This window comes from Myxine glutinosa, chromosome 9 (assembly GCF_964187855.1).
Source record: "Myxine glutinosa chromosome 9, kmMyxGlut1.1, whole genome shotgun sequence".
NCBI lineage: Eukaryota > Metazoa > Chordata > Myxini > Myxiniformes > Myxinidae > Myxine > Myxine glutinosa.
Window position 1 is genome coordinate 871842 of NC_136269.1, and position 17378 is coordinate 889219.

Sequence of the window (17378 nt, forward strand, 5' to 3'; positions counted from 1 at the left end):
CAGGTCTTCGGAGAGTGAGGAGGCTGCAGACTGCCGATCTGAGGGAAGAGGAATGGAGCGGCAGAGAGTGGAGTCATCAGCAAAGAGATAGAGAGGATTTTCCAGAGAGTCAGAGAGATCATTGATAAAGACCAGAAAAAGCACAGGGCCCAGCACACTTCCTTGGGGAACTCCAGCCTGAACAGGAAGGGGAGATGAGAGAAATCCATTCAGGGCCACACGTTGACTACGACCAGAGAGGAAGTCCGCAAGCCATGCATGGAGATTTCCATGGATACCATAGGAGGAGAGTTTGGTGAGCAGAGCTGGGTGCCAGACCGTATCAAAGGCCCTTGATATGTCAAGGGAGACAGCTCTGATTTCCTGTTTGGCATTGAGGACCTCCATCCATTGTTGAGACAGCAGAAGCAGCATGTCCAGAGTAGAGTGACCTGGTCTGAAACCAAATTGATGATCAGAGATCAAGCCATTGGAGAAGAGGAAAGATTTCATATCCGAAGCAATGATGCATTCCATGACTTTGCTGATAATTGGGAGCAGGCTGATTGGTCTGTAGTTGCAAGGATCTGTTTTTGCACCTTTTTTGTGTAAAGCGGTAATGTTAGCTGATTTCCAGGATGCTGGCAGATGACCTTGAGCAAAAGATAGGGTGAAAAGAACAGAGAGAGGGTGAGATAGAGCGGCAGAGCAGGATTTTAGGACCCGTGGGCTGATGCCGTCTGGTCCAGTTGCAGAATCAGAGTCGAGGTTTGACAAAAACTCCTCCACCTTGTCAGGAGAGAAGGACACAGAGTCCAGGAGCAGTTGGGTTCGACTGGGAAAGGTGGGAACAGAGAGAGATGGGTTTGGGACTAAGGATTTCGAGGCGAACACAGAGTTGAGGCATTCGGCTTTGTCACGTGCGATGTCAACTGTGTGGCCATTTGAGGTAAGGGAGGGGATGGAGGGGGAACAAACACCAGAAACGGATTTGACCAGACGCCACCAGGATTTGGAGGAAGGAGACAGGTTTGAGAGTTCATTCTTGAGTGAGGAGAGATAGTGCTTCCTGGCACTCCTGAGGGTAGACACACACTTGTTCCGAGCTTGGTGGAAGGAACTGAGATTTCCTTCAGTTGGATTAGCCTTCCAAGAGGCAAAGGCAAGTTGTTTCAGGGCAACTGCCTCACCACAAGATTCAGTGTACCATGGACGGGAGGAAGGGTAAGACAACTGAAGGCGAGATGGGATAAATCTGTGCATGAGAGAGATCAGTTTGCTTTGGAAGAATTCCCAGGAAGAATTGATGTCAGAGGCAGTGGAGATGGGAGACCAATCCAGACGATTGATGGCTGCTTGAAGACCGTCCCAGTCGGCCTGAGTGAAATGCCAGACTCGTCGACGCTGAGGAGGCTCTCTGAGAATGGCCAGAGAGATGTCCACTTTGACAAGCACATGATCAGAAGAACCGATTGGAGCAGAAGAAGAGCAGCAGACATTAGCAGGGAAGTTTGTCATAACCAAGTCTAGAAGAGAAGATACTCCATTGGCTGAGATCCGGGTCGGGAAATTGACAGATTGTGTCCATCCCAGTGAGTCACAGAAGTCCTTTGCTGAGGTGCCATGACTAGTGAGAGAGGAACCCACACCCAACCAGGTGGCATGATGACAGTTTAAGTCACCACATATGAGGAAGAGAGAGTTGGGATGAGTGGATAGAAGTTGGTCCATGTTGTCAGACATTGAACTGTAGATGGAGTCATCACTGTTTGGGGGACGGTACAGAACACATATGAACAAAAGGTGGGAGCGGAGAGGAAGCCGTAACCAGAGGTACTCCTGCGGGTGAGGAGGAAAGAGAGCAGTGCAAGGAGAGTGAGGAAGAGAGTTTTTGACAAAGATAGCCACCCCACCACCAGGCCGAGGCTCAGGTCTATTATACCGGAGGAGGGAGTAACCAGGAAGAGATATTAAGGAATCAGAGACATCTTGAAGGAGGAAAGTCTCTGTTAAGCAGATCAAGTCTGGATTGTCAGAAGCAACCTGTATGGAGAGATCAGTCAGGTTTGAGCGAAGGCCCCGGATGTTTGAGGTCCATACCGTTAATGAAGAGAGAGGGGGAGCATCGGGTACAGGACAGGGGAGGGGAGGAGTAGGGTAAGATGAAGGATGAGAGGGGGAGGTAGGGAGAGCAGTTGATAGTGTTTCAGATGTTGCAGAAGAGTTCCCAGAAAGGGAAGGATGAGGAGGATGAAAGGTTTGCTGGTGAAGGGATGCAGCACAGTGAGGGGTTGTTTGAGGGGGGGCAGAGGAAAGTAGAAGGTTTGGGGGGGTGGAGGTATGAGATAGAAGGGAGACGAAGTGGGGAGGAGGCAGCTTGGAGGAGGAGGGGGGAGGAGAGAGAATTGGAGAGGAATGGTATGGGGGGAGAATTGAATGGGAGGGATTGGGGGGGAGTTTTGAAGGGGAGGAGTGAGGGGGGAGTTTAGGAGGGGAGGGGCAAGGGGGGAGTTTCGGAGGGAAGGGGAAAGGGGGGAGATCAGGAGTGGACGGGCAAGGGGGGGGATTAGGAGGGGAGGGGCAAAGGGGAAGTTTAGGAGGGGAAGGGCAAGGGGGGAGTTCAGGAGTGGAGGGGCAAGGGGGGAGTTTAAGAGTGTAGGTGCAAGGGGGGGGGATTTGGATGGGAGGGGCAAGAGGGGAGTTTAGAAAGTGGATGATTAATGAAAGACGAACATTGATAACAAATTGGGTTTGTTGTGATTTTCAAGTTAGCAATCCGGTTCAGGATGATGGAGGAGGGATGGAATGAATGTGAATTTAGACCATGTAGTGAGGGAGACGTATAAGATATTGAATTTCTTTTTTTTGAAGTGGAATGAGTTGGAGAGGAAATTGAGAAAAGCCTTTTAAATAGGAAGAAAAACAGCGTGTTGTAATATACCACTGAATAAAAAACAGAAGGGGAAAGGTTAAACATATTTAAAAATATTTAAACAGAACTATGAACAATCTTATATGCACAAAAATACCAACGGGGGGAGAGCCGAGAGGGACCACCACGAGTCACGTGAACAGGGCAAACGGTGGATGGCAAGGAGATAATGGGGGTGGGGCGAACAGCACACCTGGACAGAAAATACAGGATGAGACAACAGTACACGTGGAGAAAAGAAAAGAAATGTTTTTGGTTTTTTTTGTTTTTTTGGGGGGTGGGGGGGGATTTAGAACGTTAGACAGTATTATGTTCGGGGTAGAAGGGAAAAAACCAAGAGCCAAACAAAACACACTTAAGTTAACAAAACACCGACGGGGGTACAACTACAGGGCCACACACGAGGAGCAGAACACGATTAATTAATTACGAGTTACAGGAAATTCAAACCAAAACTAACTATAATAATCAAACAATATCGCATGGACGATAAAATAACGAATTGAAATTTGACAATCTATCTGGGGAAATGGGGGAGAAACACGTGGTCGAAGAACGAACGAACGAATAAGAATGAATAAACGAATGAGCACAGAGAAGGTAGTCTTTTTCTTTTTTTTTTTTTTAGTTGAGATTTACATAAGGAAATAGGCTTTGGGATGGAAAGACTGCGAAAACAGAGAACGAAAGTTATTGGATCACAAACGACAGGCGCTGAGAGAAAAACAAAGCCTCAAGGTTGTACTTGTACAGTGTACACTGTACAAGACCTCGAGACGACACGAATTAACGCGATTTTCAATACAGGTATGAAAGATTTGCACCGAAAATCTTTGACGGGACAATATACGTACATACACCATAAAAGAAATACAGTTATAACGAAAATACAAATTGGAACAATGACTTAACTTCGATTTCGATGGAGAGCGTGGAGACCTGCGAAAAAACGAACCGTCGCCAGCAAGACCGCTGGGGCAATACTGCCAAAGGGGGCAATACCACCTATTAGAGCCAAGGATGTACTTACTTTTTCCACATGCGAAATTTGCATTTATGTTTATTTAAATTATACAATGGACTACAAAATGTAAATGTTCATGATATTTGTTATATTATATCACCTTTATCTGTCAATATTGTTGAAATGAAGATCAAATAGCTGTATGTTGAAATATGTTGAAAAAGTCAAAACTTTACATGGGGTGTACTTACTTTTTCACGTGACTAAGTTTGTGCGAAAGCTAATGTTGGTGAGCATCAGGAGAGTTTGTGTGAAAGCTAGTGTTGGTGAGCATCAAGAGACAAAGCAACAGTGGATTACATCAACCAAAAGATCGGAGTACGTTTACCGCCAAGGGAGAGGTGGAATCGACGTTTCGAGCATTAGCCCTTCGTCAAAGTAAAGTAACAAATTGTCGGAAGAAAGGAGGAGGTGGATTTCGGGATCGGATTGGGTCAAAAGTCATGGAGGGCAAATCAAGCATCAGGGGTCAAATATCTAAGGGACCAGACTAAATATCTAAGGGGCGGGACTAAATATCTAAGGGGCGGGACTAAATATCTAAGGGGCGGGACTAAATATCTAAGGGGCGGGACTAAATATCTAAGGGGCGGGAGTAAATATCTAAGGGGCGGGACTAAATATCTAAGGGGCGGGACTAAATATCTAAGGGGCGGGACTAAATATCTAAGGGGCGGGAGTAAATATCTAAGGGGCGGGACTAAATATCTAAGGGGCGGGACTAAATATCTAAGGGGTGGGACTAAATATCTAAGGGGCGGGACTAAATATCTAAGGGACCAGACTAAATATCAAAGGGACCAGACTAAATATCAAAGGGACCAGACTAAATATCTAAGGGACCAGACTAAATATCTAAGGGACCAGACTAAATATCTAAGGGACCAGACGAAATATCTAAGGGACCAGACGAAATATCTAAGGGACCAGACGAAATATCTAAGGGACCAGACGAAATATCTAAGGGACCAGACGAAATATCTAAGGGACCAGACGAAATACCTAAGGGACCAGACGAAATATCTAAGGGACCAGACTAAATATCTAAGGGACCAGACTAAATATCTAAGGGACCAGGCTAAATATCTAAGGGACCAGACTAAATATCTAAGGGACCAGACTAAATATCTAAGGGACCAGACTAAATATCTAAGGGACCAGACTAAATATCTAAGGTCAAAAGTACCAAGGCAGGGGTTAGAGGGCCGAAGTTCAAAGGATGGATTTGAAAAATCAAGTCAAAGGACCAAGGGAACTTCACCAATATTATTGATAAGTTGATTGTGAGCAGAGCAGAGAGAAGTGCAAAAGTGGAGTTAATCAATGAACAACAGAAATTATATTAAAATGAAGAAACGATGCTCTTCTTCTTCTTCTTCTTCTTTCGTGTATCATCAGATGGCCAGCTCAGTGTCGTGCAGCCATGTCCTCGTCTCTGGTCCTACATCGAAGAGGCCGGCTTCTGAAGGTGGTCTGTATAGGGGGCAGGTGGTAATTATGTGTTCGGCAGTCTGCTCAGGCTCGCCGCACTCGCACGCGGCACTGTCTGCCAGGCCCCACATCTTCAGCGATGATTTGAAGCGGCCGACCCCCGTACGTAGATGGTTCAGCAAGGTCCATTGCAGGTGTGGTAGGTCTTCTCCTACGACGCCACCTCCTGGGTCCCAGATGTAGCGGTGGATGCGGGTGGGCCCGGCCATTTCCCACACCTGCTTCCAAGATGCCGCCAGCCATGCGCTTCTAGACAGGTCCTCAGGGATAGAACTGAGCATCTCTTGTGCCGCCTTGTTGTAGGGATGGCGGGACTAGAGTCTGCTTGGAGGCGCCACTATCGTTGTGGTGTTATGCAGGATGTGCCAGTCATGTTTCTGGGCATTCCTTGCCAGGGCGAGGGTAGCAGCTTCCCGTCAGAGGCCGGCCATGGCGATTCCCGCTAGGACTGGCAGGTGGAATGCCGGGGTGGGCTTCAAGCAACCAGCTACAATGCGGAGGGCGTTGTTAATGGCAACATCAACCTTTCTCACGTGTTGGCTTCTGCTCCAGGCTGGGGCGCAGTATTCGGCTGCAGAGAAGACCAGGGCTTGCGTGGATATTCGTAGGGTCTTGGCGGAGGCTCCCCAGGTCGTACCAGCGAGATGTCGGATAAGCGAGACCCTTGATGTCACCTTGGCCTTAACTTCTTCTAGGTGTTGCTTGAAGGACAGCATCCGATCTAGGCATACACCGAGGTACTTTGGGGCTTGCTGGAACTCCAGGCGTTTGTTGTCAACGAACACGTCCAGTTCCCTTTTTGCTTCTCTGTTGTTAAGATGGTATGCCGCTGACACTGTCTTACCAATGCTGAGCTGCAAACGCCATCTCCAGAGGTAGGCTACCAAGGTGCCCATGTCTTGGTTGATACCGTTTTCCATCGCCTTCCATGTTGGTCGTCGCAGCATGATGGCCAGGTCGTCTGCGTAACTGTACTTTCTGGATATTGTATCCGGCAGGTCGTAGATGTAGATGTTAAACAGCATCGGCGAGAGAACAGAACCCTGCGGGACACCATTCCTCAGTCTTCTGAGCCTGCTGCGCTGGCCGTCGCAGGTCTGTATGACGAAGCTGCGGTTTGACAGCATCTCCATGATGAAGTTCACCATATGCCGGTCCGAGATTGTCCTCAGCAACTTCAGGTGGAGTCCACGGTGCCAATCGGTGCCGTATGCAGCTGTCAGGTCCAGGAACACTACGCCAGCTTTGTCATTGTCCTGGAAGCTGTCTTCGATATCTTGTGTGAGTAATGTTACCTGGTCCACTGTTGACCTGCCACGACGGAAACCGGCTTGTTCCCGCGGGAGCTGTGGGTCCACCACTGGGTCGATGCGGCTGTGGATCATCCTCTCCAGAATCTTAAATGGGACGCAGAGCAACGAGATCGGTCTGTAGGACTTGGGATCTTCCGCAGGTTTGTTCGGTTTCGGCAGGGCTATGACGGAAGCACGGCACCAGGTCTTTGGGAGCTTGGACCTCCGGAGGCACGACGAGAAGAACGAACACAGCCAACCAGATGTTGTTGTGCTCTGGTGGATGACAAACTCTGGATGGATGTTATCACGGCCTGGTGCCTTACCCGGCTTGAGTTTGCTCATGGCCGCACTGAATTCGGCTGCTGTGAAGTCTCCAGAGAGATTGGCATTGGCGCTGGCCGCCCTGGAGAGAGAAGACACCTCACGCAACATCAGGCGGGCAAAGTTTTTGTCTGCATCTGGGAAGCGACCGTTCTTCAGGAGCTGGGGCGCAATGGCGTCTGCTGTCACCGGGCACCTGAATGGCATTGTATTTCTGCCTGTCAGCTGGTTGATGGTCTGCCACGCATTGCGACTAGAGTGGGTAAAATCGATCGACTCAACTATTTCAGCATCTGGTCCTACGGGTGGCGTCCAGCTTCTGGAGTAGTGCTGTTGCAGTCGCGTCCACTTCTTCCCTGGAGCTAGCCTGCTGATGGTCGCGCAGGAGATGGCTGCACTCCTCATCCCAACCCGGGATGTAGTTCTTGTTAAAGCCATGCAGGATGTTTTTCTTTGCTGCACCTAGATTCCTAGAAGAACCTTACAATAGGCTGCGTATGTGGCGTCCACATCAGCAGCTTCTGGGTTCGGGAGACCAGCTGTTCTTCTTTCCGTCTCTGCAGCAAACGACTGCCAGTTAGCCTTCCGGAAGTTCCATCTCTTGACAGGTCTGCCCGCTACCGGCTGCACCAGTGATGGCACTTTGATGATGGACGGTCAGTGGTGTGAGCGGGGGAACCTGTCAATGACGCGTCTCTCAGGCTTCGGGTCGTTGGTGCGGCACACGGCGAAGGCCAGGTCCGGATTGGTGTAGGTGTTCCAGCGCACAGAGAAGAAGCTTGGAGGCTCTTTTGGGTTGAACAGCAGCAGTGCATCGGTGTTGGAGGCCCAGTCGCTCAGCATCATTCCGTCTGGTGTTGTGTAGTTGTAACCCCAGTCTGTGTGTTGACAGTTGAAGTCACCTGCATAGATGGCGGGTGCAGTAATGGACGGGAGTGATGATGCCATCAGCGCTGATGGAGGAGGCTTATATACGTTGACGACCGATGTTTCCTGGATTTTGGTGACCAGCCACTCGATGTTGGAGCCTGGTGGAGATTGGCTAATGGCTGTCCAGCTTAGTTCAGTCCTGACGAAGGTTGCCATTCCGTGCTGTTTACTGTGGATGGACCCAGCGAGAAGGAACCCAGGCAGCTTGAGGTTGTCATCAGCTGCACAGTGTGTCTCTTGTAGGAGAACGACTGCTGCCTTGTTGAGGTCGGCGAGGTGTCGTATGACTTCGAGCTTGGCGGTGGTGAGGCCCTCGACATTGAGTTGGAGCACTGACAGGCCTTGGTTTTCGATGGTCGGAATGGCCGCCCGTCCTGAAAAGGACGTTCTATGCCTTGGTCTTGGTCTTGACCTGTACCTTGGCCTACCACCTCGATGATTGTGTGGCGACATCAGTTTCACAATTCTCACAAACGATGCTCTTTCATGAGCTTCAACACCTGTACAAAAAGGGGTGGGAACTGGGAAATTAAACAAAATCTTCGTAAACTGCAAACAATCATTGCTGCGTCTGGCAGGAAGGTGGCGAGTTTAAAAGTAAAAATAAAATTTTTGCGCTAATTCGAACACCTGTTGTGCCATGACACCGTTACTTTCAAACCATGATACCACAATTCTCTACGGCAGGTAATTAGAGAACCTGTAGGAGAGTTCAGCCATGCTAGCTGTAGATGTTTACCATGACAACATGATATTGTACTACAGGGAATTGGAGTACCTGTAGTTGCACGATACCTGTAAATTCATACAATGACACCATGCTATTCTTCTACAGATAGTTTGAGTCCCTGCAATTACATGGCACCTGTGTACCTGAAGATTCATACCATGACACTGCAAATAAAAGTTGGATACTCTTCTACAGGTAACGTGAGTACCTGTAATTACATGGTACCTGTAGATTCATACCATGACACTGCAAATAAAGGTTGTATACTCTTCTACAGGTAACGTGAGTACATGTCGTGCCATGTTATCAGTATATTCATACCGAAATACTCATTTACTACAGAAAGGTTGTAAAGCTGTCTTTCTATCAATGTTGCCAAGAAAAGTTCAGCTATTTCTTGGACAAATATAATATGTGTGTAGCCATTATTGAGAGCACAAGAAAAGTCATCAACTTGGTGAGTAATTAGCTAAATTTATACTTTGTTGTGATGTTGAGCTACGTTTATGAGAGACTTGGGGTTGATAAATTGTAAACAACCGGAAGGGGGGCAGGGGTGAGAGGGGAGGGTAGGTGGAGGGGGAGTAGTAGGGGACGAGGAGATGTCACGGTATTCCACGATGGTGTCTGTTTAAATAAATAAAGAAATAAGGCGTTATGCTGAATTGTTGTGGGAATGTTGTTTCATACAGCACTTTCAAAATGATTTAAATCATCTCCAGAATGATTGGCACACCGCAGAATCATTGGCAGAAGCACTGAGCATGCACAGAACCCCTGAGCAGCAATGTTGATCGAGGCACGTTGACAAATTTTGTGTGCGTGAGATAAGGAGTGTTACTTATAATACACTGCATGGCCAAAAGTATGTGGACACCCGAACATCACACCAGTATGTGCTTGTCAAACATCTCATTCCAAAATCATGGGCATTAACATGGAGTTGGTCCCCACTTTGCAGCTATAACAGCCTCCCCTCTTCTGGGGAGGCTTTCCACCAGATGTTGGAACATTGCTGCGGCGATTTGCTTCCATTCAGCCACAAGAGCATTGCTGAGGTCGGGCACTGATGTTGGGCGATTCCACGGGGCTCACATTGGAGTTCCAATTCATCCCAAAGGTGTTCGATGGGGTTGAGGTCATGGATCTGTGCAGGCCAGTCAAGTTCTTCCACACCGATCTTGACAAAACATTTCTGTATGGACCTCGCTTTGTGCACGGGGGCATTGTCATGCTGAAACAGGAAAGGGCCTTCCCCAAAACTGTTTTTTTTTTTTGGTTCTTTTTTTAAAATACAAGATCGAGGCTCGTGAAAGAGCTAACAGTAATCACACAAAAAAACGGACACACAAAACATACAATAAAGGGAGCGGGAGACAAGATGGGGAGAGACAGGGAAGGACACAAGTACAACAGCGGAGAACAGGGACATTAGGAGATCTGTGGGAGGGAGAGGGCTTGGGGGGAGGAGGCGTGGGAAAGGGGGGGGGGGGGGAATGTAAAAACACATGGACACTGATAGGACTTCCAGGAAATAAGTCGGTATTTCAAAAAAGTGGATCTCGGGTGAATTAATGGGGGTAGAAAAGATCAAGGTTTTGGAAGGGGGAAGATAAGAGACTGTGGTGAACAGCTGTTTTAAAGACCTGGAGGGAGGAGTGGGATTGAAGAGAGTGAGGGAGTTTGTTCCAGAGGTGGGAGTAAAGAGGAATGAAAGAGTGAAGGTGAGCAGAGAGTCTTGATTTTGGCAATTTCGCAAGAAGAGGGTTGCTGGCAGATCTTGTGCATCCTGCAGGAATATTTGGGTGACAGAGCACAGATAGAGCTGGGGGAGCTAGGCCGGATCGGAGTCGGAAGAAGACAGAAAGACCACCAACCTGCCTGTGGTGAGTGAGTGAAAGGCCCTCTGAGTTAGCTTCATCACGGGAGATTCCAATGATTCTGAAAGCTTTGGTTTCAACAGCGTGAAGCCGAGCAAGGTATGAGGCAGGAGCACCAGCCCAGAGGGGAGAGCAGTATTCCATTGAGCTGTGGATGAAAGCCGTGTATGTGGTGAGAAGCTCAGGTGTGTCAAGGAAGGACTTCACACGACGGAGGATGCCCAGTCGGCGACTGGCTTTGGAGGCCAGCATGGAAATGTGGTTTTCCCAGGAAAGATCATGGCAGATAGTGAGACCCAAAGGCTTGAGAGACAGTACTTCTTCGAGAGGATCGTTGAGAAGGTGGATGGGAGGGTTGTCCAGTCGGTCTTTTCTGAGAGACATAGTAAGAGTGTGAGATTTGTCAGGATTGAAAGACCTGTTCCACTTGTTTCACCAGGCTGTGATTTTGTGCAGGTCTGCAGAGAGTGAGGAAGCTACAGACTGCCGATCTGAGGGCTGGGGTATGGAGCAGCAGAGAGTGGAGTCATCAGCAAAGAGATAGAGAGGATTTTTCAGAGAGTCGGAGAGATCATTGATGAAGACCAGAAAAATCACAGGGTCCAGAACACTGCCTTGGGGAACTCCAGTCTGAACAGCAAGGGGAGATGAGAGAAATCCATTCAGGGCCACACGTTGACTACGACCAGAGAGGAAGTCTACAAGCCATGCTTGGAGATTTCCATGGATACCATAGGAGGAGAGTTTGGTGAGCAGAGCAGGGTGCCATACCGTATCGAAGGCATGTGATATGTCAAGGGAGACAGCTCTGATTTCCTGTTTGGCATTGAGGACTTCCATCCATTGTTGAGACAGCAGAAGCAGCATGTCCAGAGTAGAGTGACCTGGTCTGAAACCAAATTGATTTTATCAGAGATCAAGCCATTGGAGAAGAGGAAAGATTTGGTATCCGAAGTAATGATGGATTCTATGACTTTGCTAATAATTGGGAGCAGGCTGATTGGTCTGTAGTTGCAAGGATCTGTTTTTGCACCTTTTTTGTGTAAAGCGGTAATTTTGGCTGATTTCCAAGCTGATAGCAGATGACGTTGAGCAAAAGAGAGAGTGAAGAGAATAGAGAGGGTGTGAAAGAACGGCAGAGCAGGATTTTCGGACCCGTGGGCTGATGCCATCTGGTCCAGTTGCAGAATCAGCGTTGAGGTTTGACAGAAACTTCACCACCTTGTCAGGAGAGAAGGCCACAGAGTCCAGGAGCAGCTGGGTACGACTGGGTGAGGTGTGTACAGAGATCGATGGGTTTGGGACACAATATTTTGAGGCAAACACACAGTTGAGGCATTCGGCTTTGTCACGTGCAGTGTCAACTGTGTAGCCATTTGAGGTAAGGGAGGGGATTGAGGGGGAACAAACACCAGAAACATATTTGACCAGATGCCACCAGGATTTGGAGGTAGGAGACAGGTTTGAGAAGTTGTTGCCACAAAGTTGGAAGCACACAATTGTCTACAATGTCATTGTATGCTGAAGCATTAAGATTTCCCTTCACTGGATCTAAGGGGCCTAGCGGAACCATGAAAAACAGCCCCAGACCATTATTCCTCCTCCACCAAACTTTACAGTTGGCACTATTCATCCGGGCAGTTGAGTTCTCCTGGCATACGCCAAAGCCAGATTCGTCCGTTGGACTGCCAGATGGTGAAGCACGATTCATCACTCCAGAGAACGCGTTTCCATTGCTCCAGAGTCCAATGACGGCGAGCTTTACACCACTCCAGCCGATGCTTGGCATTGCGCATGGTGATCTTATGCTTGTGTGTGGCTGCTTGGCCATGGAAACCCATTTCATGAAGCTCCTGACAAACAGTTGTTGTGCTGATGTTGCTTCCAGAGGCAGTTTGGAAATCAGTAGCGAGTATTACAACCGAGGACAGATGATTTTTACTCGCGATGCGCTTCAGCACTCGGCGGTCCCTTTCTGTGAGCTTGTGTGGCCTACAATTTCGCGGCTGAGCTGTTGTTGCTCCTAGACATTTCCACCTCACAATAACAGCACATACAGTTGACCGGGGCAGCTCTGGCATGGCAGAAATTTGACGAACTGACTTGTTGGAAAGTTGGCATCCTATGATGGTGCCACATTGAAATTAACTGAGCTCTTCAGTACATCCCATTCTTCTGCCAATGTTTGTCTATGGAGATTGCATGGCTGTGTGCTTGATTATATATTGTTACCGTTTTGCGCGACCCCCGTTCCCTTACCAAGGGGAGATTAAGCCCCTTGTTCTCCTTGGGTCGTCGCAACCACAAGACTTGAGTCGCCACTTCCGGTCAGACGCGGGACAGGGTTTCGGGACAATCTTCGCACGTACCTAAGTACCCACACCGCCGCAGAAGCGGGGATCAAGTCTCGCACAAACCACGCGTAAATTGAGTGCACCCGAGTGGATGGCGCACCACGTGGTCCGTGCAGTTACCTTGGTATTGGAACCCGATTAGAGCGATATAATTCGTACCATGTTTCGTCAATGAGGGAGAGACAAAAGCCATCGAATCAAAGAAATAACACGATTTATTTACACTATTATGTACAATGGTTCGGTAGAAAAGAGAGACACAGGGCAGATCTTAGTCAGTCGTAACTTCTCTCTCCCAGACAATGGGCCCATTCACACTCACAGGGGGATGAAGGAAGGAAATGTTCATGCGCTGAACGCGCCGGCCTGGTCGTTCAGGAACAGCTCACCCGGCGTGGCCCTCTTGCAGTCACAGCACGTCCCCCGACGAAGGCAGGCAGGCGGCGGGAGGGATACTCGCAGCGCGTATCTCGAACAAAGGCAGGCAGGAAAATATGCGCGTCTCTCGCCGGCACGGCGGTCCTTCACAGCGCGATTAATACAACGGCGTGCTTTCACTCTCGTAACTCAATGGAGGATCTGACTCAAGCTCAACCGAGAACTCAACTTGAAACTCGTCTGCCTCCCTTCTCGTAACTTGGCGCTCCGAACCGACTGATGGGCTTGCCTCATAACTTGATTCAACACCGCGCACTCTCAGAACTCGTGACTCAACTCAGCGCGTGTCCTCCTCATAACTTGATTCAACACCGCACACTCTCAGAACTTGTAACAGCGCGTCTCTCCTCATAACTATGGTGGGAGCTTCGGGCACAGGGTTATATGGTTCCCCCCTGGCCCGCATCGAATGTTCCAAACCACGCCTTTTGCCGCAGTGGTAAGCCACTCCCCGTGAGCCCTGATTGGCGGCTCGTGCTTACCGTCACTCCTTCCCCGCCTTCCTTCGCCCTTGATCGACGTGTTCAGGCCTGCCTCATGGCATTTCGCGCCAAAGCCAAAGCATCGAGGCAGCATAAAGCATTGGAAGGAAACCTAACTCTCATTATTCTACTCAACGCAAAACTAACACAGGAAAAGGACTACGCTTACATTTACTATGAAATAACTAAGCTTAAACGAGGCTACGTGTTGTAGTGTAACTAAACTATGAGGGGAAATTGACCTTTATTTGTAAAACACAAAACCGCAACACTATACCTGTCAGCAAAGAGAGTGGCTGAAACAGCCGAATCCACTAATTAGAAGGGTTGTCCGCATACTTTTGGCCATGTAGTGTAGCTCACAAACCTTCCAAAAGAAGCCGAAAATACTTGGGAAAGCACCTCAGAGAAAGGTGTGTGCGTCTGCACAACAAAAGAGTTGGAACTTTCTCAGCTCACCCAAGAAGCTGACATCTTGCAGCTGCTCTTAATGCAAAAACTCCCGATGATGTGGGCCGGTGTAAGGCCCGAACCATGGACGTGCACGTTCTACCCAAACATCCGATGGATTGCTACCAGTGAATGGACTTTAAACTTTGCGGGAGTGCCTCCTGTGAACATGGCAAGCTTGGTAATATATCCGCTAATAGGAGCTGCGAATCGTGTTGGTCGCCAACAGACAATCAAAATGGTGCAGACGCTAGGTCAAAGGGGTGAAACGGTGCTTGAGTGAGCACTTGACGGGAAAATGAAGCAGAAATGTGCAGTATTGATTTTTAAAAAAATCCAAATACCTTCAAAGAGTTGCCAGGGTGCAGAAATTTCTTCAAAATAAAACCTGGAAAAAGCAAATGATTAATTTCCATTCATTTCAGGAAATGACCAGGTGGCACCTTAACTTAACGATGCGCTACGGTCACAAGGATTCATCAACCAGTGTCATTCTGGGTCATGAGTTCCATCATAAAACAAATGTCAAAGACTAAAACATTTACAGTTTGATTCACATTGCAGGAACTCGATAATAAATAAACACGTGTTGTTGAGCTAAGTACCACAACAATGCAAGATAATCAAGAGGACTTTGGTCATTAAATTAATATGATGACTCCATATTGCCCAGAATAGTCAAATCACTCAATGGAGTATTGCTCTTCCCTATGGGCTGGTCCCCCTAACATCACATCTGTCTCTCTTGTATTCCGACGAGAAGAAAACTCCCAACATTATTGGAATCTCCCATGATGAGGCCCAAAGATCAAGGTCTGTTGCTTTTGCATTGTCGGCAGGTAGGTGGTCTCTCTCCTTTTATAATCTATTCACCAACTCTGCTCTCTCCCCTCTGCTGTTTCCCCCTCTGCCCTCTCACTACGCGCGCGTGCTCTCTCACTCCGCACGTGCTCTCTCACTCCGCGCGTGCTCTCTCACTCCGCGCTCTCCATCTCCCTCCGCTCTCCCTCTGCTCTCCCTCTCCCCCTTCGCTCTCTCTCTCCCCCTTCGCTCTCTCTCTCTCCCCCTCCGCTCTCTCTCTCTCTCTGTCCCTCCCCCCTCTACCTCCCTCCACTCTTTATCCCTCCGCTGTTTCTCCCTCTGTCCTCTCTCTCTCTCTCTCTCCCCTCTCCCACCCCCTTTCTCCATCCCCTGCTCTCCCTTCCTCCGATCTCTCTCCCCCTCACCACCTCTTTCTACCTCCGCGCTCTCTCTCTCCCTCCGCGCTCTCTCTCTCTCTCTCCCTCCGCGCTCTCTCTCTCTCCCTCCGCGCTCTCTCTCCCTCCGCGCTCTCTCTCTCTCCCTCCGCGCTCTCTCTCTCTCTCTCTCTCTCTCTCTCCCTCCGCGCTCTCTCTCTCTCTCTCTCTCTCTCCCTCCACGCTCTCTCTCTCTCTCTCTCTCCCTCCGCGCTCTCTCTCCCTCCGTGCTCTCTCACACACACACACACACACACACACACACACACACACACACACACACACACACACACACACACCATAAAAGAAAGTGCGAAAACAGAGGAAATGAAGAGCGAGGGAAATGATCTGCACTCCAAGGTGATTCGAAAGAAACGTCTCACCAATACTGTGGTGCTGCCATCGGTCTTGGACCTTCTCTGGTAAAAGCTGCAGAATTCTCTGGAAGGGTGGGAGAATGACAAGTATGAGATTCCCTGGACCATGGGATACACTGTGATCCCACATGAACACCACACCCACTGCGCAGGTTGAATTTTGACATTCCAGCTTTAAGGAAGAAAAATAAGATCCACACAACCTTTGGTGATAAAAACAATGTTCATTTTAATGTTTGGATCACACTTCCGGATATCTTGGCATAACAATTCAAATTTCAACATTACTCATGCCAATGTTTGCCAGCAATCCGATACTCTGCCATGGCTTTGAAAAGGTTCTTCTGCACAATATGAAACAATGAACTGAGGTGCAGAACACCAGGTGCACATCGCTGTATTATTACATGCTGACTGTGTAAATGTGTTACTGTGAACCCACACGGGTTCCACCATTCCCATGTCACATTTCCCTTTACCACTTCCACTTGTGGGAAATTCGGAAGTGACAGTTTGTGCTGAGGAGCCAAGCACACCGTCACTCTGCAGCAGCGATCTCAGCTGGCCAGGAAGACCAAGCATTTCCAAACACACACACACACACACACACACACACACACACACATACACACACACACACACACACACAAACACACACACAAACACACACACAAACACACACACACACAAACACACACACACACATACACAAACACACACACAAACAAACACACACACACATACACATACACACACACACACAAACACACAAACACACAAACAAACACACACACAAACACACACACACACACACAAACACAAACACACACACACACACACACACACACACATACACAAACACACACACAAACACACACACAAACAAACACACATACACACACACACACAAACACACATACACAAACACACACACACACAAACAAACATACACACACAAACACACACACACACACACAAACACACACACACACAGACAAACACACACACAAACACACACAAACAAACCAACACACACAAACATACACAAATACACACACACACAAACAAACACACACACACACACACAAACAAACACACAAACACACACAAACAAACACACACACAAACACAAACACACACACAAACAAACACACACAAACACACACACACACACACGTGCTGAGAAGCCATGGGACTACCAAGCAACAACTGTGCTGGGGAAGTTCTTACAAACCAAATCACCAAACAAAACATTCATGAATAACCAGAAATGTGAGTGAATACATTCCATCGGAAGGGCAAAATGTCTTCAATTGTAAAGCTGCACCGATGGCAGCTCAAAACGTTTTGTGAACAAGGAAAGCTCAAACAAATAACATGAATTATTGCTACGAACAATATGGCCGTGCAAACACAAATTCAGCATCAAGGCAACTTCAGTATTGGCAATGACGAGTTTG

The 17378-nt window shown here is 48.3% G+C and overlaps 1 protein-coding gene across 2 annotated transcripts in view; it reads right to left on the bottom strand.

The window, feature by feature from the left end:
* The window catches only part of LOC137435670 (ral GTPase-activating protein subunit alpha-1), a 532061-nt gene that overhangs the window by 411443 nt on the left and 103240 nt on the right, over positions 1–17378 (bottom strand). For both annotated transcript variants that reach the window (XM_068129617.2, XM_068129616.2), the window contains exons 5-6: positions 15925–15982; positions 14651–14694 (exon numbers count right to left, since the gene is read on the bottom strand). In XM_068129617.2, coding sequence (XP_067985718.2) covers positions 14651–14694; positions 15925–15982 — 102 coding nt within the window. The remainder of the gene's footprint in view (positions 1–14650; positions 14695–15924; positions 15983–17378) is intronic.